The sequence below is a fragment of the Lampetra planeri genome, chromosome 46 (assembly GCF_965212315.1).
Source record: "Lampetra planeri chromosome 46, kcLamPlan1.2.h2, whole genome shotgun sequence".
Taxonomy (NCBI): Eukaryota; Metazoa; Chordata; class Hyperoartia; order Petromyzontiformes; family Petromyzontidae; genus Lampetra; species Lampetra planeri.
The window spans coordinates 5,091,017-5,109,098 of NC_136152.1; the positions used below are offsets into that span (position 1 = coordinate 5,091,017).

Genomic DNA, 18,082 nt, shown 5'->3' on the forward strand with positions numbered 1-18,082 from the left:
CCTCGCCTGGTCTACAGGAGGTCGTGGGTTCGATCCCGACTCTGACCGCCTGTGTATTTGGAGTTTGCGTATCTCTCTCTCATCATCATCATCATCACGGTGGCTGGGAGATGTTAACTACCTCGCCTGGTGTACAGGAGGTCGTGGGTTCGATCCCGACTCTGACCGCCTGTGTATTTGGAGTTTGCGTATCTCTCTCTCATCACCATCATCATCACGGTGGCTGGGAGATGTTAACTACCTCGCCTGGTATACAGGAGGGTGTGAGTTCGATCCCGACTCTGACCGTCTGTGTATTTGGAGTTTGCGTGTCTCTCTCATCATCACGGTGGCTGGGAGATGTTAACTACCTCGCCTAGTATACAGGAGGTCGTGAGTTCGATCCCGACTCTGAGCGCCTGTGTATTTGGAGTTTGCGTCTCTCTCTCATCATCATCATCACGGTGTTTGGGAGATGTTAACTACCTCGCCCTGTATACAGGAGGTCGTGGGTTCGATCCCGACTCTGACCGCCTGTGTATTTGGCGTTTAGAGTGTTTGGCTGCTTTACATTTTTTATGCATCTCGGTGGGCCTTGTTGCCTGATAAAATAAAACGTGGCGAGCGGTGGCGCAATGGTTAGCGCACTCCACTCCGAACCCGGAGAACCGCGTTCGATTCCCGTTCACGACCAACATCGGTGAGAGGGAATATCTGAACCGGTTCCGGGTCTCCAACTAGGTCGGCTCGGCCTTTAAACGAGTGCCAGGTGCGGTGTGTAAACATCGCCACTGGGGAGACAAAGACGTCCGGGCGTGGTGGTCTTTGACCCACCCAGGGGCCGTCCATAAATGACGTCACGCAAAAAGTCAGACCCCCCTTAAATATGACGTCACAAAGCTCTGCCCCCCTCAAAATTAAATAAAACATGCTTCAAATCGCTTTAAATTATTGTCATTGTAGTGCGTATTTAATGTGGCGCTGCACTCTGATGTTGTAGGAGAAAACATTTATTAAAAAGTCAATTTAATTAAGTAGAACGTGTTGTCTATATTTATTTAAAGTTGCGCATTTTGATGTGACGTCACATTTGTCAACCCCCCCTCCTCCTCGTCACACATCGTCACAAAGGTCTGACCCCCCCCAGGTGCGTGACGTCATTTATGGACGGCCCCCCACGCCGTCGTGTGCCTTTTGCGGGCCTCCATCGGTTCTCGCTCACAGCACTTGCCTCAACAGCCTGGTGAAGGCTGTACGGGAGATCTTTGCCTTTATATGCGCGCCTATGTGCGTGTCTGTGTGTGTGGGGAGCGGTGGTGTAGTGGTCAGCGCACTGCGCAACGAACCCAGCGACCCGAGTTCGATTCCCGCCCACGGCCAATACCCGTGATCATTATCTGAATCGGTCCTGAGCCTCCCCTAGGTCGACTCAGCGTCAAATGAGTGCCTGGTGCGGTGTGTAAACATCGCCACTGGGGAGACAAAGGCGGCCTTCATAGGTGCTCGCTAACAGCACTTGCCCCAACAGTCTGTTCAGGCTACACGGGGGATCTTTGTCTTTGTTATAACGGGAGCCCATTCTGAGATCGACACGGGATCAGAGTCAACGCGTTCTTACAACTCGGGGTCTCTAATTGATTCCTCGTGATGTTTCTTGGAATTACGTCAAAAAAAATAGTCTCCTCCGTTTAGTTTGACAATGTTTGCTTCACGTGTACGTCTTGTCTGTGTCTCTGTGTGTGTGTGTCTTGTCTGTGTGTCCTGTGGCGTAGTGGTTAGCGCGCTATCTGAACCGGTCCTGGGCCTCACACAGGTAGACTCAGCCTCAAATGAATAGCTGGTGCGGTGTGAGACCATGGCCACCTACCCCCTCGTGCGCCTTCGAGTCTGCGTACGAATGTGAGGATCGCTGTCTTTACGTATGACTGTGGAGGAGGAGGCTCGTGAAGGAAGCTGCTGCTGGGCAGTTGGAGGCAGTCGCCCTCCAGCAACAGCAACAGCGGAGGGCGGAGGAGCGACGCTCACAACAACAGAGTGGAGCGCTGTGCGGCGGCTAAAACACAGCAAGTTGGCACTGGTTCATCCGCAAGCCATCTCGGTCCGTCGACCTGCCCAGCGAGCCTTCGACACTTCGACACTTCGCGTAACCTCATAGTGCACCTAGCCTGGCACGAGCGCCGCGATACGTTGAGTCAAATTCACTGCGTCTTGTCCATGCATGCATGACTTTTTTCAGTAAAGTCACCTACGTGACTTTACCGAAAAAACCTAAGAATAAGTAAGTAAGGTAATTCCCCGATTTACGTCTCCCCATTTCTACGTCGTTTCGCTAATACGTCGCCTCAGCCCCACACTCACGTCTCGTGTCCGTCCACCTACTACCCTGTAAGTCGCTTTTGATTTACGTCGTTTCGATATTCGCATCCCTGACGTGAACCGGGGTCTCTATCACGGCACCATCGATAGCGCTGCCACGGATGTCTTTAGAGTGCTTCTGCGGATTTCTCAACAGTGATTTCAGCTTCGCTACAGCGACGCCTGCTGACACGGAACGGATAGAGACGCGGCTCCTCTGTCACTCAACGTGGTTCCCGGCGTCAGTGAACAGGCGGTTCGTGACAATCCACTGCTGGATGAAGGGTCAGATGTTAACTACCTCTCCTGGTATGTAAATTCGATGCCGACCCTGATGCATGTTTATTTGAAGTTTGCGCGTTCTCTTCTCCGGGTTTTCCTCTCCACATTTATAATCGACATCGTGCGTTTAGAGTGTTTGCCTGCTGTACATTTCCACACGACGATAAGGGGCCGTCCATAAATGACGTCACGCACCTGGGGAGGGGGGCGGGGTCAGACATTTGTGACGATGTGTGACGAGGGGGGGGGGGTGAGAAATGTGACGTCACATCAAAATGCGCAACTTTAAATAAATATAGACAACACGTTCTACTTAATTAAATAGACTTTTAATGCATTTTCTCCTACAACAGAGTGCAGCGCCACATTAAATACGCACTACAATGACAATACTTTAAAGCGATTTGATGCATGTTTTATTTTTGGGGGGATAGGGGGCAGAGCTTTGTGACGTCAGATTTGAGGGGTGGGGTCTGACTTTTTGTGACGCCGTGTGACGAGGGGGGGGGGGCTCAAAAATCTTCCAAAATCACGTGACGTCATTTATGGACGGCCCCTAATCCGCTTTGTTGTGGCGAGGTCGCTTCTGAAAAAGAGCCATACAGCTCAGTGAGCCTTAACTGGTAAATTAAACATATTTTAGTTAAAAAAAATAGTTTAATGTAGCAACTTCGTTGGCAGTGGTGCACAAACAACAAATATTTTTTCGATTTAAAGCTTTCGTGACTTCAGGGCTTCATCTTCTTGGTTCTTTCCCTTCTACGTGACTTTACCGAAAGAACCAAGAAGATGAACAACATATCACTCAACACACTCGTCAATAACCAGCCCCGCGGTGTAAACAAAATCTAACGATCCACTCTGTCTCTCTGGCCGCAATATGTTTTGTATGTGCTATGGAGAAGGGGCAATACCCCAAACGTCGACTCAAATCTATTTATTTCCTTTTAAGGCCACACACACACAGTGCTATTGACACATTACCTGCGTCTTTGTTTTTGGTGCTATAAATAGCCCGGTGTTAGGCAACAAAGGCAGTCGTTTTAATCGGCTTTAGTTTGTCAACAACACTTGCCAGCAATCACCTCGGCGGGGGGGGGGGACGCGGACGAATTGTATTTTGAAGTGAGTGTACATTTACGCGTGTCTAAATAGAGACGTGGATTGGTGAACAAAGTCAAAGATTCCCCCGTGTAGCTGCTAGCGAGTAGCAGCACCTATGAAGGCCGGCACGGCACACATAGAGGGTGGGCGGTCGGCACCACGCTCGGCCGCCTTTGTCTACCCAGTGGCGATGTCTACACACCGCACCAGGTACTCATTCGAGACTGAGTCGACCTAGAGGAGGCCCACGACCGGTTCAGGTAATCGTTATCGGCGCTGAAGATAAAAAGGACGTTCCTGTGGATCATAATCATTCCATCATCATCATTACATCATCATTACATCATCATCATTGCATCATCATCATCATTACATCATCATCATCATTACATCATCATTCCATCATCATCATTCCATCATCATCATCATTACATCATCATTACATCATCATCATTCCATCATCATCATCATCATTACATCATCATTACATCATCATCATTCCATCATCATCATCATTACATCATCATTACATCATCATCATTCCATCATCATCATCATTACATCATCATCATCATTGCATCATCATCATTGCATCATCATTTCATTATCATCATTGCATCATCATTTCATCATCGTCCTCATTCCATCATCATTGCATCATCATCATCATTCCATCATCATCATCATTACATCATCATTACATCATCATCATTCCATCATCATTCCATCATCATCATTGCATCATCATCATTACATCATCATCATCATTACATCATCATTGCATCATCATCATTCCATCATCATCATTGTCCAATCACCTGATGGCTGTCGTGGAAAATGTCGATGAGCTCCCAAATACACTTTCCATTGTCCACCCGGGAGGGCTTCTGTTTGACAGTCGAGGCGGATTAAGTGGTGGGCAAAGTGAATGATTAAAGTTTATTGTGCCACCAACTGCGGGCAAACGATACGCGTGGACGAGGCCTGATCTAAAAATAGAAAAGGTGACCCTAAGCTACGGAGTAAATAGGTACGCGCCTGTGTCCACGTATCTGTCACCCCACGTAACTATGATTGGTGTGTTTTACACATCACATCAGCAAGCCACGCAGCATTGCTTCTGGACCGGGAGTGGTATAATTCCAGCAGCGTTATACTCGTTGGTTCTTTCGGTAAAGTCACGTAGGTATACAATACAATAAATAAATTCAGGTGGGACAACCACAGCAAGAAACAATTGCTGGTAACGGACGCTTGTGTTGCGCTCGAAACGTCGTGATTTAATTTATTTTATTTTATACCGAAGTGACTTTACCGAAAGAACCAACGAGTATGGATCCCTGCAGTCACGAAAGCTTCAAATCTAGATTCAGCAGCGCTAGTTTCATAACCAAGCAACACTCTGGAGCCGAATTTGACATTCAACGTCTCATCAGCAGCAGAGCCAGTCTTTGCTTGAACCAATGCTGGTGGACGACCCAGATGCTTACGAATATAATGATACAAAAGGAGATTGAGAATGTCATTTACACGATCATCTGTCGGTAGATGACACATTACGGTCCAAGTGATCATACGTGAATGAGTAAAGCACTACTAATCCATGTAAGAGCACGGTCTATATTTAATTGTTTATCAATATATTTTTTATAGTCGTGTAAGCGGTTGCACAGTGGTTGGTGAACTGTGCCTACGAACACAGTGACCCAAGTTCGATTCTCGCTCGCAGTTAACATCGGCAATGAATATATGAACCGGTCCTGGGCGTCCCCTAGGTCGACTCAGCCTGAAATGAGTACCTGGTGCGCATTGGCGGCTGGGCGTGGTGCTGACCGCCCTCCCCTCCTCGAGTGCCGTGCCGACCTAATAGGTGCTCGCTAACAGCACTTGCCCCTATAGTCTTTTAAAGGCTATACGGAGGATCTTTGTAATTGTCTCAATCAAGTTTTACATTGATTGATGATGTTGATAATTTGATGATGATAATGCTGTTGATGATAATTATAATCCATCGTGGATTAGTTTTTTTATATTTGTATTCTTGTATTTTTTCACACCTGATGATGATTGCTTGTGTTGCAATCGAAACGTCGTGAGAATTTTATTGTTAATTTTGTATTATTTTATTTCCCTTCTACGTGACTTTACCGAAAGAACCAATAATATTATTGCACTATTTTTTTATTTTACCAGGTAAAGTCCATTGAGCTATTAGCTTTTTTTTAAAAAAGCGACCTCGTCACAAATGATATCTCAAAGAAGTGGCTTATCACGTGGCCATTTATAGGAACAAAATACTCTAAACGCGTGATGTTGATTTTAAATGTGGAGACAAAAACCGGAGGACCCGGAGAAAAATCCACGCGACCACGGGAAGAGAGACACGCACACTCCAAATAAACAGCAGGCGTCAGGGTCGTGATTGAACCCATGACCTCGTGTACACCAGGCGAGGTAGTTAACATCTCGTCACCGTGGCGCCCACATCCCCATCATCAACATCATCGCCATCATCGCCGTGGCTTTGATTATCTAAGCCTCAGCACGGCCTTGTTAAAAAAGTAAAAAAGAAAAAAACAGCAATGTAATACAATACACTATTAGATATTATTGTAAAAAAAGTCCATGCTGTGTTAGAGAATTTTTTAATATTTTAGGCAGGAAATTCGTTTTCAAATTTAGATTTTTTTTCTGGGGGGAGGGGGGGACACCCAGACCCCCTGGGAGATTTGTTCCCCCCCCCAATGTTGACTTCTTGGCTACGGCCTTGTCGGGCACAACCGATGCTGATGTTCGCCGTTGTGTTTTAATAGCCGCGGCCGGGAATCGAACCCAGAATAGGTGAGAGAGACGGACAGAGGGAGAGTGAAAACAAACATTTCCGCGTTCCTGTTGATTTCTGTTTGGCAAAGTCAAACCGCTCGACCTCCAGCTCACCCGCGTGAGAGCTCAACAGCGAGACCGGTGCGGGCCAGTCGAGACCGAAACTCCAATCGGCCACCCCTCCCATCCTCCCTCTCCCGTTACGAACACGCTCCGCGTGGATGTTCATTAACTCGACGGCTCTCTCAGCTGCTTGCGCACACCTTGACACCTGCCGACCCACCTGAGTAGACAACTCATCTCGACAACGCCGTTTGATCGGCACACTCCCTGATCACAATAACGCCGTTGCTGGACGTCACTGATTGTCATCTTTTGCATGAATCGGTGATGCTGCTGCTGCTGATGATCACGACGATGATGTTGCGTTAACAGTCGTGTTGTCACCACTGTTTATTTGGCTAACCGTCGAACAAAAGCGGTCACCACGTCGCTTTCAAGATGCGCTACTTCTGCGGCCGTCTGGAACGCTCTTCCCTTCCGATATTGGGAAGCCGCTGGGAGCTGTGCACTTTTAAATAATCATCATCGTCATCATCCAGATTGAAAATTAAATTTCTTCAGAACTGCGTTTCGTGTTCAGTTTGTTGTCCTTCCCCGTGCACCTCCGATTAGCGCGGTTGGCTACGTACGGTGCGAAAGAAGTTCTACATGCACACATGGCCACGTCACAAGCACAGTTAACAAATAAAAACACACTCAATGCGTAATCAAGAATGTATGTACGTATGCTGAACTTCTTTCGCACCGTACGTAGCCAACCGTGCACATCGGAGATGCGGAACTGCAATTTCGCGAAGGGATTCAAGTCGAGGACTGCCGGATCACTCCGAAGCCGCAGTGGCTAGGAGATGTTAACTACCTCGCCTGGTCTACAGGAGGGCGTGGGTTCGATCCAGACCCTGACGCCTGCTGCTGTATATTTGGAGTTTGCGTTTCTCTCTCTCTCTCATCATCATCACGGTAGCTATGAGATGTTAACTACCTCGCCTGGTGCACAGGAGGTCGTGGGTTCGATCCCGACCCTGACACCTGCTGCTGTATATTTGGAGTTTGCGTGTCTCTCTCTCTCTCATCATCATCACGGTGGCTAGGAGATGTTAACTACCTTGCCTGGTGCACAGGAGGGCGTGGGTTCGATCCAGACCCTGACGCCTGCTGCTGCATATTTGGAGTTTGCGTGTCTCTCTCTCTCTCATCATCATCACGGTGGCTATGAGATGTTAACTACCTCGCCTGGACTACAGGAGGACGTGGGTTCGATCCAGACCCTGACGCCTGCTGCTGTATATTTGGAGTTTGCGTGTCTCTCTCTCTCTCATCATCATCACGGTGGCTATGAGATGTTAACTACCTCGCCTGGTATACAGGAGGGCGTGGGTTCGATCCAGACCCTGACGCCTGCTGCTGTATATTTGGAGTTTGCGTGTCTCTCTCTCTCCCCCCTCAAATATGACGTCACAAAGCTCTGCCCCCCCTCCCCCCAAAATAAAAAAAACATGCTTCAAATCGCTTTAAACTATTGTCATTGTAGTGCGTATTTAATGTGGCGCTGCACTCTGATGTTGTAGGAGAAAACATTTATTAAAAAGTATATTTAATTAAGTAGAATGTGTTGTCTATATTTATTTAAAGTTGCGCATTTTGATGTGACGTCACATTTCTCAAACCCCCCCCTCCTCGTCACACATCGTCACAAATGTCTGACCCCCCCCTCCCTAGGTGCGTGACGTCATTTATGGACGGCTCCTTAGTGGGCTCGTTGATTGTTGATTGTGGTGGCGAATATTCACGATGGTTGTGGTGGATGTGGGCGATGGGGAGGGGAAGTGAGACGCGTGGGAGTTCGAGACAAAGTTACCGCAATAGGCGGGGGTGGAAGACGGCCCCCCAACCCCCCTGTGTCCTGTGTGTTAAAGCAAAAGTTGTGGGGGAGCGGGGGCGGTGCGTCTTATAATCCGGCTTTGCGTGTGCTTGTCTGTGTGTGTCACGCGCAGTCCCCCGCTCACGGTCAACACCAGTGACGATAATCTGAACCGGTCCTGGGCCGCCCCTAGGTCGACCCAGCCTCAAATGAGTACCTGGTGCGATGTGTAAATATCGCCACTGGGGAGACAAAGGCGGCCGGGCGTGGTGTTGGCCACCCACCCCCTTCGTGTGCCGTGCCGGCCTTAATAGGTGCTCGCTAACAGCACTTGACCCAACGGTCTGTAAGAGCAGTGGGTTATCAAACTTGTGTTGGCTACTGTGACCCATACATTTTTAAATTAAAGTTTCAATCGAGTAACCCCCCCCCCCTACCCCCGCTTGCCTGACCCAACATTGTCCCAATTCGCCTCTCAAATACATCTACGAATAATGAACATCGACATTTTTTTAAAACCAAATTGTTCATTTTGTGGGGTGATCCTAACTCCCTGCTGGTAACTTCAAGCGACCCAAAAATCATTTCAACTGAGCGCTCTGAGGTCGCGTGGCGAGTGTTGCTCTTGGAAAACCCGCATTGTTTACGATCGGTGAGTTTGTAAAGGTCTCTTATACGTAGTTCTGGGTTTAAATGTCGTCGCAGTTATTTTTTCGCGGACGGATTCGTGCGCGATTATTCATCGGTGACTCTCGTGTTTCTGATCGATACAGGGAGCTTCAAAAACAATGTGAACGCTTATAGAGCACTGTCGTTTTTAATGGGAAAAGAACGGATACTACACTGTAACACGATAACAAATGTAATGTTCATGGCTTTAAAAAAGTTAAACAGTCTCGCACTTCTTATTGGTTCTTTCGGTAAAGTCACGTAGAAGGGAAGTAATAAAATAATAACCTGAGGACGGCTGCTTGCGTTGTGGCCGAAACGTCGTGAGAATTATTTTATTATGTTTTATTATTTTATTATTGTATTACTTCCCTTCTACGTGACTTTACCGAAAGAACCAAGAAGATGAATCCCTGCAGTCACGAAAGAAGCTTAAAATCGAAATTTAGTCTCGCACTTGTTCACCATCGTTGTCAACGCGTGCCTGGAATCTTCTCCAGGTAGGTCTTTCTTGCGGTATTGTTGCAAATTCTCGGAAGTGTTCACATTTTTTTGAAGCGCCCTGTGTGTGTGTGTGTGTTTACATCGCATCACGAACCCCACCATGGGACATTGCCACGTCAACCCCCCAGGGGTCCGGGTAACCCCCGGGCTGAGAACCGCCGTGTGAGAGGCTATGCTGGAGTCTAATCTTTGTCTTAAGTCGCTACAGCTTTGTATCGTTGTTAGTTGACACCCGAGACAACGCGTCTCTAACTTTCCGAAGCGTCTTGCGATTGGTTTCGTCTGGGCGGGGATTATGGTCGGTGTTGGCTTGCGGCGGCGAGCAGACTTTGAAGGTCATTTAATGATTATTAAAACAAATGTTGTAACCATTTGTCGGCTAAATAGAGAGAGGTGGGCACGCAGCCACCGCTTACATCTCGCACACACCGCCCCACACGCTACTCACACGCAACTCACACCGCCCCACACGCAACTCACATCACAACTCACATCACAGGCGCGGCCACGACGGGGCAGAGTTAGAGAGAGGCTCACACAGACACCAGGGGAGGGAGAAAGCGAGAGAGATACAAGGAGAGTGAGAGTAAGGAAGACGAAGATACAGAGACACACAGACACCAGGGGAGAGAGACAGAAAGACACAAGGAGAGTGGGAATAAGGAAGACGAACACACAGAGACACAGCCACCAGGGGAGAGAGAGACACAGAGAGACACAAAGAGAGTGAGAGTAAGGAAGACACAGAGACACACAGACCAGGAGAGACAGACGCAGCAACACAGAGAGACACAGAAGGTCAAAGGGTCCAAGAGAGACACAGAGAGAGAGAGACCCGGACAGACAGGACAGAAACAGAGGCAAGAGACAGGGAGAGGACAGGAGTGAGACAGAACAGACACAGAGTCAGGGGGCAAGCTTGGTAGAGAGAGAGGGGGGGGGGGGAGAGAAGGGCTCGCGTCTCGAGACAATAATCTCGTGGGACAGTCTGAACGGTGGACAAGGTGGGACAAGGTGGGACAAGGTGGGGGGACAAGGTGGGACAAGGTGGGACAAGGTGGAGACAAGGTGGGACAAGGTCGTGAAAAGTTGTTGACAAGGTGGGACAAGGTGGGGACAAGGTGGGACAAGGTGGGACAAGGTGGGACAAGGTCGTGAAAAGTTGTTGACAAGGTGGGGACAAGGTGGGACAAGGTGGGGACAAGGTGGGACAAGGTCGTGAAAAGTTGTTGACAAGGTGGGACAAGGTGGGGACAAGGTGGGACAAGGTGGGGACAAGGTGGGACAAGGTCGTGAAAAGTTGTTGACAAGGTGGGACAAGGTGGGACAAGGTGGGACAAGGTCGTGAAAAGTTGTTGACAAGGTGGGGACAAGGTGGGACAAGGTGGGACAAGGTGGGGAGACTTCTCAGTCACTCGAGAGGACAACCTTCTGTCGAGGACAACCTGATTGCTCCGCTGGCAAGGGTGTTGCGTCTGGCGGTGAGGGCATCGTCCTGCTGGCGAGGAGGAGGAGGAGGAGTAGGCGGAGGGAGGAAGTTGTCAGGATGGTGATGGTGGTGGTGAATAACGCCGCTCAAGGGCCCGTGAGGGAGGCCACGCTCCGCTACGGCCTCGTGTCCGCGGGCCTCTTCCTCGCGGCCCTGGGGGCGCTGCTGTCGGGCGGCGAGTGGCCGCACGTGTACGGCACCTTCTGCGCCCTGGGGGCGCTGATGACGGCGGCCGGAGTCGCGTGGAGCCTCTGCCAGTGCTACCCCAAGGTGGGACATGGGGAGGGGAGCGTGGGGCGAGAGACGTGGGGTTAGGGGTGAGTGGTGTGGGTGGTGTGGGTGTGTGAGTGGTGAGAGTGGTGGGGATGGGTGAGTGGTGAGTGTGTGTGGGTGGTGTGGGTGTGAGTGGTGAGTGTGTGTGAGTGGTGAGAGTGTGAAAGTGGTGAGTATGGGTGAGTGTGTGTGAGTGGTGAGTGTGTGTGTGAGTGTGTGAGTGGTGAGTATGGGTGAGTGTGTGTGAGTGTGTGAGTGGTGAGTAAGTATGGGTGAGTATGGGTGAGTGTGTGTGAGTGTGTGTGAGTGTGAGTGGTGAGTATGGGTGAGTGTGTGTGAGTGGTGAGTGTGTGTGAGTGGTGAGAGTGTGAAAGTGGTGAGTATGGGTGAGTGTGTGTGAGTGGTGAGTGGTGAGTGTGTGTGTGAGTGTGTGAGTGGTGAGTATGGGTGAGTGTGAGAGTGGTGAGTATGGGTGAGTGTGTGTGAGTGTGTTAGTGGTGAGTGTGGGTGAGTGTGTGTGAGTGTGTGAGTGGTGAGTGTGTGTGAGTGTGTGTGAGTGTGTGTGAGTGTGAGAGTGGCGAGTATGGTTGAGTGTGTGTGAGTGCGTGAGTGGTGAGTATGGGTGAGTGTGAGTGTGGTGAGTATGGGTGAATATGGGTGAATATGGGTGAGTGTGTGAGTGGTGAGTATGGGTGAGTGTGTGTGAGTGGTGAGTATGGGTGAGTGTGTGTGAGTGTGTGAGTGCTGAGTATGGGTGAGTGTGTGTGAGTGTGAGGGTGGTGAGTATGGGTGTGTGGGTGGTCAGTATGGGTGAGTGTGAGAGTGGTAAGTATGGGTGAGTGTGTGTGAGTGGTGAGAGTTGTGGGTATGGGTGAGTGTGTGAGCGGTGTGGGTGTGTGTGGTGTGTGAGTGTGTGAGTGGTGAGTATGGGTGAGTGTGTGAGTGGTGGGTATGGGTGAGTGTGTTATGAGTGTGAGAGTGGTGAGTATGGGTGAGTGTGTGTGAGTGGTGAGAGTTGTGGGTATGGGTGAGTGTGTGAGCGGTGTGGGTGTGTGTGAATGGTGAATGTGTGTGAGTGTGTGAGTGGTGAGTATGGGTGAGTGTGTGAGTGGTGGGTATGGGTGAGTGTGTTATGAGTGTGTGAGTGGTGGGTATGGGTGAGTGTGTGAGCGGTGAGGGTGTGTGTGAGTGGTGAGTGTGTGAGTGGTGAGTGTGTGTGAGTGTGTTAGTGGTGAGTATGGGTGAGTGTGTGTGAGTGTGTGAGCGGTGTGGGTGTGTGTGAGTGTGTGTGAGTGGTGAGTATGGGTGAGTGGTGTGTGAGTGGTGAGTATGGGTGAGTGGCGAGTGTGTGTGAGTGTGTTAGTGGTGAATATAGGTGAGGGTGTGTGAGTGGTGAGTATGGGTGAGTGTGTGTGAGTGTGTGAGTGGTGAGTATGGGTGAGTGTGTGTGTGTGTGAGTGTGAGGGTGGTGAGTATGGATGTGTGGGTGGTGAGTATGGGTGAGTGTGTGAGTGGTGTGGGTGTGTGTGAGTGGTGAGTGTGTGAGTGGTGAGTGTGTGTATGTTCGTGGTGAGTATGGGTGATTGTGAGAGTGGAGAGTATGGGTGAGTGTGTGTGAGTGTGTGAGCGGTGTGGGTGTGTGTGAGTGGTGTGTGAGTGTGTGTGAGTGGTGAGTATGGGTGAGTGGTGTGTGAGTGGGGAGTATGGGTGAGTGGTGAGTGTGTGTGAGTGTGTTAGTGGTGAGTATGTGTGAATGTGTGTGAGTGGTGAGTATGGGTGAGTGGTGTGTGAGTGGTGAGTATGGGTGAGTGGTGAGTGTGTGTGAGTGTGTTAGTGGTGAGTATGGGTGAGGGTGTGTGAGTGGTGAGTATGGGTGAGTGATGTGTGAGTGTGAGAGTGGTTAGTGTGTGTGAGTGGTCAGTGGTGAGTGTGAGAGTGGTGAGTATGGGTGAGTGTGTCTGAGTGTGTGAGTATGTGAGTGGTGAGTATGTGTGAGTGGTGAGTATGGGTGAGTATTAGAGTGGTGATTATGGGTGAGTGTGTGTGAGTGGCGAGTACCTTGGTGCGATGTGTAAACATCGCCACCGGGGAGACAAAGGCGGCCGGGCGTGGTGCTGGCCACCCACCCCCTCGTGTGCCGTGCCGGCCTTCATAGGTGCTGCTCGCTAACAGCACTTGACCCAACAACCTGTTAAGGCTACACGGGGGAATCTGTGTCTTTGTCTTTGGTGTGTGGCAGGTGGTCTTCAGCCCCATTCATGAATCCGATTCGCTGCCGTTTCTGCTCGACCCCGGGACAAAGTGAGTAGCAATATCAGTTCGCAGTGGGACACGACTGCCTCTGTGATGACGGTGGTGGTGGTGACGATTCGCCGCGTGGTTGGCGGCGTTGGCTACGGCTGCACTCTGCAGGCAGCAGCCAGGGTTGGTGGGTCACCGCACTGGCGTTCTAGAACTCCCTCTTCCCGTCGAGGAGGAGCCGTACCGCTGGCTCGCAGGGAGAAGGCGGTACAGCGAAGTGTGGACTCATCTCCACCCGTCTCTGTTGTGAGGGATCGAGTGTTGCCCCCTCGCACGTGTGGGGTTTTTGTTCGGGGTGCTCCGGTTTCCATCCACGTGTATAATAAACACTCATCAAATTGGCCGATAACACCTTCATATTTACAGTGCCGCAGAGCTTGGGCAATTGTTGGTAGCGCCTTCATCCGCTCGTCTGCGGTTCCTCCTCCTCGAGTCCGTGGTCTCTCTCTCTCTCTGTCTCTCTGCAAACGCTATGCGGCGCCAGCGCAACATTACAGTGTGAAGTTATTATAATGATCGAGAAATTCTATGATGTAGAACAGTGTTCTTTATTGCAAGGCCCGTGGGCAACAGGTGGCCCCTGGTGACCTTTAGTGCGACCCGTGACGTGCTGCCCCCAAGAGTGAAATCACTCCCCACCACCACCATCATCATCCTCGTGCTGCTGTCAAACCCCCTATGGTTTCAAATGTGTGGCGGCCCTCACACACCGATGATGTCTTATCGGCGATCGTGCTCCTCTCCGCTGGCAGTTCGTGAAGAACGCTGGCGTAGGACAAGAATGATAGACATGACACAATCTCAGCCGAAGCAGTCCGGAACGCTGTTTCGGGAATTATTTCGCAAACGCAGCCACGTCCGTCGCTCATTATTTTGTCCTAAATCATCTGTTGATGCGATTGCAGAGCTTTCTAGCAGAGGGCCCTTCCACCAGCTGCGGTGCGAGCCGAGCAATTGCAGGGCTGCACCTTTACCTCTGCAGCCCTGTAACATTCTCTAAAATCCCATAAAATCCTTTACATGATCATAAATTCCTATTAAATCCCATGAAATCCGATACAATATCATACATTCCTATGAAATCCAAAGAGATCCTATACAATCTCATAAATGTCTCTAAAATCCTATACAATCTCATACATTCCTATGAAATCCCATGAAATCCTATACAATCTCATAACGGTCTCTAAAATGCTATACAATATCATACATTATATAAAATTCCATGAAATCCTATACAATCTCATAATGTCTCTAAAATCCTATAAATCTCATAAATTCCTATGAAATCCCACGAAATCCTATACAATCTCATAAATTCCTATTAAATCCCATGAAATCCTATACAATCTCATAAATGCCTCTAAAATCCTATACAATCTCATACATTCCTATGAAATCCCATGGATTCCTACACAATCTCTTCTTCCCTTCCTCCCAGGCATCGCACGTTGCCCCTCGCATCTCTGGAGGGGTCAGCCAACAACAGGGATCAGACCTCGCCCACCTTCTGCTCCTCATCCTGGAGCACCCCCCCCAACCTGCCCATCGGAACCCCTCCACCTGCCCCCCGCGGGCCCCCCACTTCGGCCCCCAGTGGCAAGGGGGCCCGGGGCGAGGTGGAGGAGGTGGTGGAGGAGGAGGAGGAGGTGGGGGAGGAGGAGGTGACCGGATGCTCGGTCCAGGTGCACAGCGGCGATGCCCAGCCTGACCCGGCCAGGTAAGGCATGAGTAGAGTTGCCAACCCCTCCTGGATTGGTCGGGAGTCTTCTATACAGGAATTAGGGCCGTCCAAAGCGTGGTGGGGTGGGGGGGGGGGGGTGACAGGGTACAGGGGCCGGGGCAAATCCCACCCTATGGGTCCCCCTCAAACTAATGCGTAAGTCTTCTTGGTTCTTTCGGTAAAGTCACGTAGAAGGGAAGTAATAAAATAATAAAAATAAAACATAATAAAATAATTATTATTTTATTACTTCCCTTCTACGTGAATTTACCGAAAGAGCCAAGAAGATGAATCCCTGCAGTCACGAAAGCTTTAAATCGAAATTTAATGCCTAAGTATTACATCGGACATCCTCAAAAACTCGCCCCCCCCCCCCAAAGCGCGGGGCCCGGGGCGATCGCCCCTATTTGCCGTGCACCGTTAGGGACGGCTCTGACCGGAAATGGCATTCATCTCCTGTTGAAGTAAGCAGTGTGCGAGATGTTAATGCGGTAAGGGGATATTTTAAACAAATGTTTTGAGATTAATGATATAATACAAAAAGTCAGATTTGGCAACCCGAGTCATGAGCCGTGGAAACAATGAGAGATATTTATTAAAATCTTTAGCTGCCGTACGGGAAAACGCAACACATTCGTGAATATCACCGTGTGCACCCCTCACGGCAAGCATCTATAATAGACGACGTTTCGGGCAATGTCCCGTCTTCGTGGCACATGCATGGTTTATGAAGAAAGGCCATTGTCCGAAACGTCACCGATTATATATTTAGTTGTCTCGTGACACACGTTGTAATTAACCTGATGAAGCATGCTGTAATTACTGGCGAAACGTCGCACTCAGATTGTAAATGTTGTGGCTTGGCTCTCCAACACACGGGTGTACTGTACTAGTATACTACACTATACACTACACTATACACTACACTATACAATACACTATACACTACACTATACACTACACTATACACTACAATATACACTACACTATACACTACACTATACACTACAATATACACTACACTATACACTACACTATACACTACTATACACTACACTACACACTAGTGCTGTACTAGTGACGAATTGGCAAGTTCTGTTTACGTGACAACCCTTACTAGTTGGCTATGTCGGGTGGTGGCGGGTTTAACGACACATTTTTATTTCTTACGCGATTTAAACCTTGAAAAACCCCTATATTATGGATGACATTGTTCGCGAAAGCCTACTCCGTGTTAAACTATGATTATGATGTTGAATTGATCAAAACATGACGACAATGATGGTGGTAACAATGACTAACTCCCCCCCTCCCCCCCCACCTCGTCACCCCGCCAGCCCTGGCAAGCCCCCCCGCTACGAGGAGGTGTTGGGGGGCTCTGTGGAGACGGCCCCTCACTGCCCTCTCTGCCGGGCAGAGTCGACGGAGGGGAAGGAGGTGGAGGATGCGGGGGATGAGGAGGAGGAGGAGGTGCGGAGCCACGAAGAGGCGTCGGACTTCGGAGCCTCGCTACGGGAGGCGGAGACCCTCGCGAGGGAGATCGACTCGGAGATCGACAGGGAGATACATACGGAGAGAGACACCGTGAGCCTCATCTCTGAGACCACGTAGACTCCCGTGGGAGCTCATTGTCAGCGCAAGACCCATGAGTCACAACGCTAGCGTGCGTTAGAGCGCCAGCTATTTCATCAGCTGTCATCTCATTTACAATTTAATAATAATTCGCTGTAAATGCAGATATCTGTGTAAGATAAGGTACCGTTGGGTAATTTCCTCATTAATAACAAAACAACAAAATCATGCGAATATTCATTGGCCAATGACACCTCTCTTTCTCCTAGATGGAGCTAAACTATTGGAACGTGCAGACATTTTTAAAAATCCACTGCTGGATGAAACCTCCCCGCCCCGCCCGCCCCCACGTGGTCTGTGTTTGGTGGAGTTTGTTTGACCATACTTCACCGCGCCGGTTCATCGCAAGTTGGTGAAGGAAGGTGAAGGTGTCCCGGGATCATTTCAGATGTTAAATCGCTCGCCCACTGACCTTGGCCATCGTGGGAGTCGAACTCATCTTCATCAGGTTCATAGGCGCAGTGCGCATATCTACGTCATTAATCGCGGTGTGTGCATAGCATTTGCATCGAACATTAACAATCGATTAATTATTCTCGTGACCAATGCTTGAATAAATTATTTTTCTCTTGGAGTTAGTGTGAACATCGAGTGCTTTTTGAACGGTGTTTGTGCTATTAAAAAAAACATTGTTTACAAATGTGCAGTTTGATTAATTGTCTGGTATGCGAGTTATATCTTTAATACTCAAACGAGATGGCTGAGATTTTCGCATCGCCTCTTTCAAAGTACTCCGAGGTCATCATTGGAGCAGCATGTGGCTTTTGACTAACCATCAAATGAAGACGGCCACCGTATCGCACGCTTTCAGATGTGCGTCTGCGGCCGTCTGGAACGTGCTTCCTTCCGATATTAGGAAGCTACTGAAGCTATGCAGTGGCTTCCTATATAGTGCTTTTTGTGTTTAGTTGATTGTATTTCCCCTGCACTTCCAATTAACACGGTACGGTGCGAAATAAGTTCAACATTCATACGTGGAATCTTTAATTTTTTTGGAAATGTGGACACAATGGCCTACTCTTCT

The 18,082-nt window shown here is 49.3% G+C and overlaps 1 protein-coding gene across 3 annotated transcripts; it reads left to right on the forward strand.

Moving 5' to 3' along the window:
- The first annotated feature begins 10,636 nt into the window (after nucleotides 1–10,636).
- BSND (barttin CLCNK type accessory subunit beta) lies at nucleotides 10,637–17,698 on the forward strand. 3 transcript variants are annotated; one of them, XM_078615212.1, is made up of 5 exons: nucleotides 10,637–10,677; nucleotides 11,035–11,399; nucleotides 13,642–13,703; nucleotides 15,145–15,423; nucleotides 16,764–17,698. In XM_078615212.1, exons 2-5 carry the CDS (start codon nucleotides 11,187–11,189, stop codon nucleotides 17,035–17,037), a joined length of 828 nt encoding a protein of 275 aa, XP_078471338.1. In that variant the 5' UTR covers nucleotides 10,637–10,677; nucleotides 11,035–11,186; the 3' UTR covers nucleotides 17,038–17,698. The 3 variants fall into 3 exon arrangements, with proteins under 3 accessions (XP_078471338.1, XP_078471335.1, XP_078471336.1); XM_078615209.1 differs by having other exon boundaries at nucleotides 10,677–10,750; nucleotides 10,825–11,399; XM_078615210.1 differs by lacking the exon at nucleotides 10,637–10,677 and adding an exon at nucleotides 10,706–10,834 and having other exon boundaries at nucleotides 11,015–11,399.
- The last annotated feature ends 384 nt before the right edge of the window (nucleotides 17,699–18,082 follow it).